Raw genomic sequence first — 10,497 nt, forward strand, 5'->3', positions numbered from 1 at the left:
TGATCCCAGCACTCAGGAGGCAGAGCAGGCAGATCTTTGTTGAGTTTGAGGCCAGCCTGGTCTACAGAGGAAGTTCTGGGACAGTCAGAGATACACAGAGAAACCCTGTCTCAAAAAAAAAGGAGAGAGGGGAGGAAGGGAGGAAGGAAAGAAGGAAGGAAGGGAGGAAGGAAGGAAGGAAGGAAGGAAGGAAGGAAGGAAGGAAGGGAGGGAGGGAGGGAGGGAAGGATGGAGAGAGAGAGAGAGAGAGAGAGAGAGGGAGTCATGGGAGAGATGGCTCAGTGCTCAGTGGTTAAGAGCGCTGGGCTATTCCAGAAGACCTGGAGTTCAATTCCCAGATGACTGCTCACAGCAATCTGGAACTCCAGATCCAAGATCTTTAACACCCTTCTGACTTCCAGGAGCACAAGGCATGCATGTGATACATAGATATAAGGCAGGCAAAATACCCATACACATAATTTCTTAATTGTATAAAGAATAACTTTAAAAAATGATGTTTAAAGAGAAAAAGAAGTCAGGGTAGGGCTATAGTCCAGTGGCACAGCATTAGCCTAGCACGCATGAGACCCTGGGTTCAATCCCCAGTACCCGGGAAAAAAAAAGACTAAGGTGGAATGGGGCTTACCTTACCTACTGCATACATACCAATTTCTGTTCATGCTATGAACACAGCTTCTCACTTCTAGTGAAAACATTTAAAGACCTGGGGCTGGCTGGAGAGATGGCTCAGAGGTTAAGATCACTGGCTCCTCTTCCAGAGGTCTTGAGTTCAGTTCCCAGCAACTACATAATGGTTCACAACCATCTCTAGTGGGATCTGATGCCCTCTTCTGACATAAAGGTGCACATGCAGATATATATTAAAATTTTCAAAAAGACCCTTCGACCCTTGCTTTCAGGGGATATGGAGACCCAGAAGGCTCCTCCCACCGCCATTTCCAGGGTTCACCTCCAACTGGGCCATTCACATGGGAACGTCCACTTTTTCCTTCACTAAGAAGACTGAAGGCCATCACTCTGTGCTCACATGCCCCATCACATGATTTAAACTTGAGTTTCATATGGTGGGGAGGACAGGAGATGAAATGGAAGAAGGTGTAGAAGGAACAGAGAGAGAGGGAATAGAAAAAATGAATTGCAGCTCAATCATTTTCCCTCGTGTTCATGAGCAAGCATTCCCTCTAAGAAACATCTTAAGAGTTAAAAACTCCTTTCTACCCTTCTCCCCAGAAGCAAACACTGTTCTGGATGCAAACCCTCAGTCCGTTTCCTTGTATTTTGTGAAGGAAAGCAGACCTGTACCACACAGCAAGGCTATCATTCGGTGAACCTCTTCATCCTAATGAACTTGGATTTAGCTCAGTGTTGTTCACTGCTGCAGAGAGCAGGAGGGTTTTTGTTTGTTTGTTTGTTTGTTTAGCCATTTTTCAGGGGAAAGGATCCAATTTATAGAGTCTCCTTTTCAATGCTGGGAAATATAATGCACTTGGGGATGTGTTTGCTTGTTTGTGATAGGCTCTCAGGGAGCCCTGGTTAGCCTTTAATGCACTAGGTAACCAAGAATGACCTTAGACTCCTGATTTCCTGCCTCTACCTACAAAGTACTGGAGTTACCAGTGTGCACAACATGCCGTTCTACCATGCATCCTGACCTTTACTCCAGCATGGCTCTGTCCCCTGAAGGCCTATCACTCTCTCATGCCTCAGCCAAGTGCAACTGTGACTGGCAAGCTGTTCATTACATGGCTCTATAGATTCATATTATCACAAGAGAGGGGCAGTCTTTTTTTAAGATTTATTTATTTATTATGTATACAACATTCTCCCTCCATATATGCCTGCATGCCAGAAGAGGGCACCATATCTCATTACAGATGGTTGTGAGCCACCATGTGGTTGCTGGGAATTGAATTCAGGACCTCTGGAAAAACAGCCAGTGCTCTTAACCTCTGAGCCATCTCTCAAGCCCGAGAGGGACAGTCTTATCACACATAAATGTGTTCTTATGCTATTGGTGAAGTCATGAGTTCATTTACTGCACCTGCAGTAAAATTAGACTTCAACATTGTTATTATTTATTATTTATTTTATTTTTTAAACTTTTAAGACTGATCTCACAGTGTAGGCTAGACTGATCTCAAACCATCACAATCTGCTGCTTCAGTCTTTCAAATGCTGGGACTACAGGCATTTTCCACCACGCCCACATTATTTTTAAGTTCACATATGAGCACTGTTCTGATATATGCCCCCTACTAAATCACATTTAAAAAAAAAAAAAAAAAGAACTTCTGAACAGCCTATCTACTTGGCTTGCTGGCCATCACTACTCCTTTTAAAGACATCAATATATGGAAAGGAAAAGCCTAAATTAGAGGGTGACCGTTCTCAAAACAAAAAGAGGAAGGAACACCAAAATAAATACGGAAAGACAAATGAGTTATGGCTACAGGCAGACTCTGTGGCTCCATCTCTACTGAGAGACAAGCTCTCATTCAAAACGATGAGGGTCTCTGAAGCTGTACGGCAGTTCGGCTAAATGGAGATTGTATTTTAAGTTCATTGCTCAATTATTCCTTGAAGAATTGGTTTGTTCCCTGTCTAAAGAAGATTTTTTTTGTTGTTTTGTTTTGAACTACTTCAAAATGCATTCATTGTTTCCTTTAAGAGTTCCCTATTCTGTGGATTCCAAAATCTTCTCATGAACATATCGAGCTCTCATTCTGATGCATTAGAACGAGGTTTTCCCATAGAAGTGGGGAGACCAAAGGCATGGTCAGGAAGCTTGCTAAGCATGGGTGCCAGCAGCCTACGACTAAGTGTGTTGTCTGTACCTCCTAACTGTGTGCAGATTCCCAGTCCTCCACTGAGCTGTCCCACTCCTGCCTGTGGTGTGGCCAAATGTCCTGGTTTGCCAAAAACTAAACGGGTCTTCCAGAGCATAGGACTTCCAGTTATAAAAATCAAAAAAATTGGGCAGGAGAGATGCTTGCTGCCACACCAAAGGACCTGAGTTCTACCCCTAAACCCAAATGGTAGGAGAGAGCTGACTCCTACAGGTTTACCTGTGACTTCCATATGTACACACACACACACACACACACACACACACACAACTAAATACATAGGGGTGGATCTATAGCTCAGCAGTTAAGAGTGCTGGCTGCTCTTGCAGAGGACGCTAAGTTCCCAGCACCACATAGCCACTCACAACCCCCTGTAACTCCAGTTCCAGGAGGATCTGATGCCCTCTTCTGGCCTCCATGGTTACTGCTCATACATGGTACACATACATACATACATAGAAGCAAATATTCATACACATAAAATAAAATGTAAAGAAATTAAAATAAGTAAACAGAAATGCTTTTTAATTAAATTAAATTAAAATTTTCAAGCAAAATACTTAGGATAAGTTTGGTAACCCTACTCAGATGCCTGCTTGCAACCCTCCTCCTAGCCCCACAATGCACACGCTGATGCCACGAGCTAACAACATCACAGCAGCTTGTATGTGCCACAATTACGAACCCCAATGCCCAGTTACTATTTCCAGATCTGGTTTATGTGACAGGCACACAGCAGTAAATGCTTAGGCAGGCTACCAGCCAGGCAGATTCTGTCCAACAGAGAGGGGGACCCTGACATGGACACATATAGAGAGCTTAGCTTTTCTTGTTGGGATAGTTGGGTGCAGAGGAGGAGGTAAGAGGCTGTGTGCTGATTTTATGCATATATTTCACTTTTCTTCAATACCTGTTTATTTCTGAGTTTATTTCCCAAGTCACTGGTCAGCAAGGGAGCCTTCAAAGGCCAGACCCAGTGATCACAAAGCCAACTCTACTTTTCTCAAAGCAGCCTGTGTAGCAGAAACCCCAAAAGGAGCCAGACATATTGGCTCACACCTGGAAGCCCAGCACTTGGGATGCTGTAGCAGGATTTCTGTGAGTTCAAGGCCAATCTGGGTTAGAGAGCGAGTTCTAGGCTACATTGGGCTATAACATGAGACTCTGTCTTAAAAACCAAACCAAACAAACCCACATCATTCAGCCCAGTAAGGGTTGTATGTAGAAGGAAAAAAACAGTATCCTAGATGAAGAAGGGAAGAGAAGGAGTGGGTTCTTTTTGCTTTCTGAAACAGTGTGTAGCCCTGGCTCGTCTACAACTTGCTATTTATACCAGGTTAGCCTGGATCTCTCAGGAGACCTGCCTGCCTCTGCTTCCTGAGTGTTAGGATTGAAGGTCTGTGCCACTACACTAAGTGATGACTCCTTGGAAGAGACACTGGTATTTATTGGGAGCCAGGGATGGATGATAAGAAGACAGCAGGCTAACAGTGGGAGGACTCTCTCTGGTGGGCCATTTGGCAATAATGGTCAGCATTTACACTGAACCTTTTCAAGTCAGGCATGACTATTCATGCCTGTAATTCCAGCACTTGGGAGTAGAGGCAAGAGAACCAGGAATATATTGCTATCCTTGGCTACACAGGGAGTTTTCCTCAACTTGAGCTACTTAAAATCTTGTTTTAAAAAAAATCAAAAATAAGCCAGGTGATGGTAGTACACACCTTTAATCCCAGTACTTGGGAGGCAGAGGCAGGCAGAACTCTGTGAGTTCTAGGCCATGCTGGTCTATAGAGCTAGTTCCAGGACAGCCATGGCTACACAGGGAAACCCTGTCTCAGAAAAAAAAATCAAAATTAAAGTAAATAAATAATACAGTGAACACATTTATCCAGACAGGTGTCAAGATGCCTGCAATCCCAGTATTTTAGAGGCTGAGGTAAGAGGATCACTGGAAGTTTTGGGTCAGTATGTTTTACATTAGTAGGTTCCAGGCCAGTCAGGACTACTGACTGGTAAAACTGTGTCTTGAAATAAAGACAGAAGCAAAAGCCAATGAATACTCTCAGCAGAGCAATTCTCTGATGAGAGTTAATGCTTGTAAAGCACATCTATGTGGGCCAGATATATAGCTCAGAGGTGGAACACTTGTCTACCATGCACAAGGCCATAGGTTTGATTCCCAGTGATGAAAAGAGAAAGAAAAAAAAAGTATATCCAGATGTGTTTATGTGGACTTTCTCTGTATCCCTCTTCAAAAGCCAAAATGAACACAATAAAGCATCCAGAAACACTCATGTTCATGAAGAAGGAGTTAAGTGGCTAAGTGAGCCTCGTCCAATCTATTACAGGGAGCATGGGAAGAGGAAGGCAGCTCTGTGCAGCCAGTGTGACTGTTGGGAGCACAAAGGTCCTTGCACTCACAGATAAGCACTAGGGAAACCAGAAATGGTAAACACACAGTATTGTGTCTTCTGTGGGAGAGATGTATAACCTGTTTTCTACCCAGAAAGCTAGGAATGGAGGTAGCTAATAGCCTGGGTGATCTCTGTTCTATCTGTATGGCCAGGGGCTCCCCCAAGCTCCCACAACTGGGACCAGAGGTGATTAATAGCCCAGGTGACCTCTGTGCTATCTATATGACCAAGGCCACACCAGATACTCCCCTAGATCCTTAAGATAACACATGCAGCCTATCTATAGAACCCACCTCATGGAAGAAGTGACATGTACTTTGAGAAGAGTTTCTATGTAATTATGCCTCCTTGTGCATACAGGATTGGGTTACACCAGGAAACTTTTTCCAAATTGTACCTTATCAAGTCTTTCTCTGTCCCGCCAGCCAGTTCCCAAATGATGACACAGAGACTTAATAATTATGAAAGCTCGGCCTTAGCTTAAGCTTGTTTCTAACTAGCTCTTATAACTTAAATTAACCCATTTCTATTCATCTATATGCTGCCACATGGCTCTCGGCTTTTACATCTCCTCCTGTCTGTCCTCCTTCCTCTGCATCCAGCTGGTGACTCCCCTTTCTTCTTCCCTGAGACCTCTCTGTCCCCAGAAGTCACAGCTAACCTCTTCCTGCCTAGCCATTCAGTTCTTTATTAAACCAATCACAGTGACACATCTTCACACAGTATAACAGAACATTCCACAACACAACATAGGTACTGATTAAACAGTACACACATATACACATAATATAAATAAATATAATATTAGGTACTTACAGAAGCACTTACATTTACAAGAGAACTCTTGGCAGAATGAAAGGGACTAAGCTCTGACTCCATCTCTATCTACCATTTTCTTGACTTCAGCAAGTGATATAAATTAAATAGGCCCTGATTTTCCTCCTTTATCTAATGAATACACTGGGCATAATGCTTGTGGTGATGACAGAATACCCAATGGAGCCACAACATATATCAAACAGCTAAGTGTAGCCAGTAGTAACTGAAGTTCTATTAGTTACCGATTACCTTCTAAGACTCACAAAGAAGGCTCTAGATCCCTCTCCCACTCTTCTCCTGCTTTAATTGTCGATTCTTTTAATTTTTCTCAACTCCTTTAACTTTTTCTCAAAATTAATACTAATTGCCAATTTTGTACAAAATAATTAGGCTAGGCACGGTGGCACATACCTGAAATCCCAGCATTCTGGGGACAGAGGCAAGAGGATCTTGGTGCATTTGAGGACAGTATAGGCTACATAGTAGGGGCTATACAGTAAATTTAAGTCCAGCTCTGATTACATAGGGAGACCAGTCCTAAAACAAATGAGATGAGCAAGGTGATACATGCCTTTCATCTGAGCACTTTGGAGGCAGAGGCAGGCAGATTTCTGTGAATTTGAAGCCAGTCTGGTCTACACAGTAAGATCCAGGCCAGCCAGAGCTACATGGTGAGACCCTGTCTCAAAACAAACAGGGGCTGGAGAGATGGCTCATCAGTTAAGAGCACTGACTGATCTTCCAGAGGACCTGGGTTCAATTTCTAGCACCCACAAGTCACAGCTGTCTGTATCTCCAGTTTCTGGGGGCCTGACACCCTCACCCATGGATACATGCAGGCAAAACACCCAAAGCACACAAAATAAAAATAAAAAACACAAATAAACAAATGAATAATGAAGTCTGCTGCCTTATGAGGACCTTAGGAGGTGTTTATCATCAACAATTTATTGCTTGCTATTCTCTGTGTATGAGAAAGAAAGGTTTGGGAAAGTCCTGTGGTAGCATCAGCACTCCGGCAGAGTCATGGTGAGAAGGAAATGGTTTTTGGCCTTACACATAAGAACCAGCTGCCCAGCTATTTCTCTGAGACCCTCCACATTCCAGAGACAATGTGGTGATTTATTAATCCCAAAGGAAAAGTTTATGGGTAGATGGGCTAGATTAAGCAGCCACAAACACTGCAGCACTTTTCTAAAACAGATTTTGGTACTCACTGAATACAGCTCCGGGAGGTAAGACTCAATAGAAAAAAGCAGCCAGGTGCTTCTTGAGAAGCTGAGATGGGAGGACCTCCAGTTTAATTCCAGTCTGGGCTACGGAGGAAGACATTTGCCAGAAAGAGAAAGGCTAAGAGGAGAGGGCAGGATGGGAGGGAAGCAAAGCAGAGGGAAGAAGGAAAGGGAAGGTAGGTAGGTCATCACCCCCTCCTCCAGCACTGGGAGTTTTTTTCAAGGTTGGCACAGAGCAGCTATGCAAGAGCTTTGGGGGCCCTAATGACAGGGCTCGGCAGGCCTCACACTCCACAGGAAACTGCCATGGTGGGTGTGCGAGAACCTAACACCAATCTGTCATTCCTTCAACTCTGGTGAAATCTTTAGTATTTCTCAGCAATTTTCCACTTGTTACTACTAGTGTTTCTCCTGGTTCAAAGTACCTTGCCCAGCTCCAGCCCTTCTGTTGGTGCCTGTGGTACCTGAGAGCAGTGTGCCCCACCAGGTTGTATAATAGGAAACGTGTGGCTATTTCCACTAACTAGATCTTTTCCTATGTCTCTGAACTTCAAAAATCTGGTTTTCTTAAGCAAGTAACCTGACCATATAAAAAGACGGAGGTATGCTGATATGGAGGACAACTGTAAGGCACGTTAGAGAATTCTGGGTTGTAGCCCCAGACATACCAGCATGTGGGCATGACAGCTCCCTGCCCAATAGCCTAATCTTTTCGCCATGGGAATAAAAGAGCAATACAAACAAAAACGGGGTGGGGGAGGGGATCAAAAGTAAAGGGGAGAATAAAAGAGACCAGAGATCTATCCAGGCAATAATGCCTGATTCTCGATGAGGACTTTCTGTCCAGAAATCCAAGAGAGGGAAAAAATCCTAAATAACAATCTCAAACTCACAATGACTCAAACCAGGAGTTCCTGTTTTCTGTGTCTGAACAGCAAAAAAAAGATAAGCCAGAAAAATGACCATGCAAAGTCACATTGGGTACCAGAGTCCTGAGCGACTGGCACAGGGAAAAAGCAGGGATATTTCCTCTCCTGGGGACAACCCTTCCCTCCCACAAAGACCAGAACCCTAGGATTCTGTAAATTTCCGCTTGTCAATATCCAGGGACCTACGCAAATCCAGAAAACCCACCCGGTATCACTCCCAAATTTCACTGCCACCATCCGGAATTGGCTCAAAACTGGACTCTGAAAGCAACAAGAAAAAGAACTCAAAGTAATTAACTTGATTCCGGGCAGAAATAATTCGATCAACATCGTCATAGTTTAGTGGAAAGGGCACGCCGACTTGTGGGAGTGGGCCCAGCCCCTGGATGTGCCCAGGGCTCCACTCTCCCAATGTGCCAAAGCAGGTAGGTACTCAGGGCAAAAACGCACAATGAGATTCAGGTGCCTTACGCCACAAAGATCCTAGGCAGGGAGCAAGGGAGCTGTCCCTGTGGGTTCACATCCCCAAATGACCTAAACTGAAAGAAAGGGTTGACGCGGACCCCCGGCTCCCGGACTACGGGAGCCAAACAAGACAATAGAGCCATCAGAAGAAAAATGACAGGAAGAGCTGGAGGAACCCAGATGTCCTGGATAGGGACCGGAGAGGGGTGCAGAAATAGCGCTGGAAGCAGCGCCCAGAGAAGGGGGCGTGGAGCGACTCCTGCCTCGGACATCCACGGTCACCCGCTGCCTGCTTCCAGGCGCCGCAGCCACGGAGACAGCTCTCTCCCTCCGCCCGTCTGCCCTCCCGCTCCCGCGTCCCGCACCGTGTTGTAGAACTCAGCGATGGCAGGCACGATGGTGTAGTTGTCCTCGCACCAATCCACCTCCGAGCTGCCAGCCCGCAGCTGGTCCCACCAGTGCGGGACGCCCATGGCCGCTCTGGAGCATCGGAGCAGCTTCTCGGCAGTGGCGACCGGCCCGAGCGGCTGCGGGGCACACTGTGCGTCTGCCGCTTTATGCGGTGCGGGTCTGCCTCCGGATGCGGCGCCTCCCCGCGGGCCTCCGCAGCCGGGCTGCTCCCTCCCGCCACCGCCGCTACAGACCCGCCCCGACCCCGCCCCCGGGAGTCCCTGAGCATGACTGCCACGCCCACTCGGGGAGGGACCTGACAGGCTGAGAGCCCCGAAAGGGAGGGGTGGGGGGGATTGGGGACTGAAGCCACTGGCTCTCCAGCTCCGCGCTGGTGGCAAAGGCCTTTAGAGTCGCTCTTGTCCGCGTGCGACCAGGTTGTGTTAAGAACGCCAGAGCCTGCCCCGCCCCGTAAAAATGTAAAATATGGCGAAACGCAAGGACCCCTTTGGACTCCTAGAGCGTCCACAGCAATTCGCTTCACTACGCTTGGGACGCCGGCTCTCAAGCCTAAAGAAGGCTCTTGTTCCTCCTGAAGGCGGGACAGTCCTACCAGGTGGCGACTCGCTGCGGTGGCTGGGGCAGAAAGATGCTCCAAGCTGTAGCAACAGGTTCTCTTGACCCTCCCAAGCAACCTGGGCCACCCACTCCCTAGGGAAGCGTTTCAGCAATACTGTGTCCCTGTCCTTCTTTAGTCGTTTATGGGGAACACAGACTTAGGGCGAGTCTTCTGCCATCCCAACCCACAGAGGATGCAGTATATACAGCAGGTAAGAACGCACAGGGCAGGCCATAATACATATATAATACTATAGTAATATGTGCCGGCCACTGTTGTTGAAGTGTTCATATGTCTCCTATTAGGTGTCCCCGCGGGCATCCCGCGCCTTGGGTTCTGTTAACAACCCTCTTTCTGCCAGTGTGTTAGAGCTAATCAAGTTCAGGCAGGATGACTTTCGATCTGTTCATATATATGGCTTGCGTCTGTGATTACTCTGTAGTTTCTAAATACAAGCTCACTGGTTCCTAAGATCTTGAAGAAGTCCATTTTATTCTTTTTGGTGGCAACTCAAGGCCTTCTTCGTGGGAAGTTCCAGGTAAGGACAGTGGCAGATAACACCCTGAACAGCAAACTACACTGATTGTCATTTCCTTCCTCAGACGGACCTCCCTTCTCTCCTAACTGGAGCATCTGTAAGCGGTGCATTGTGTCTGTCTGCCACAGATTCCCACATAGCCACTCCTGTTTCCATGGCAGGCAGAAGCTGCAGGTCTCCACCAGGAAATCCAGCTTTAATTTCTAGGGGCCAAACCATCCTTCGTGTCTTCATTGTCC

General features: G+C 46.3%; 1 protein-coding gene across 1 annotated transcript in view; it reads right to left on the reverse strand.

Moving 5' to 3' along the window:
* Acer2 (alkaline ceramidase 2) overlaps positions 1–9,332 on the reverse strand; it is a 36,802-nt gene extending 27,470 nt beyond the window's left edge. Inside the window, exon 1 of the mRNA XM_027400385.2 lies at positions 9,077–9,332. Coding sequence (XP_027256186.1) covers positions 9,077–9,184 — 108 coding nt within the window. The 5' untranslated portion in view covers positions 9,185–9,332. The remainder of the gene's footprint in view (positions 1–9,076) is intronic.
* Between the last annotated feature and the right edge of the window lie 1,165 nt (positions 9,333–10,497).

Source organism: Cricetulus griseus, chromosome 2 (assembly GCF_003668045.3).
Source record: "Cricetulus griseus strain 17A/GY chromosome 2, alternate assembly CriGri-PICRH-1.0, whole genome shotgun sequence".
NCBI lineage: Eukaryota > Metazoa > Chordata > Mammalia > Rodentia > Cricetidae > Cricetulus > Cricetulus griseus.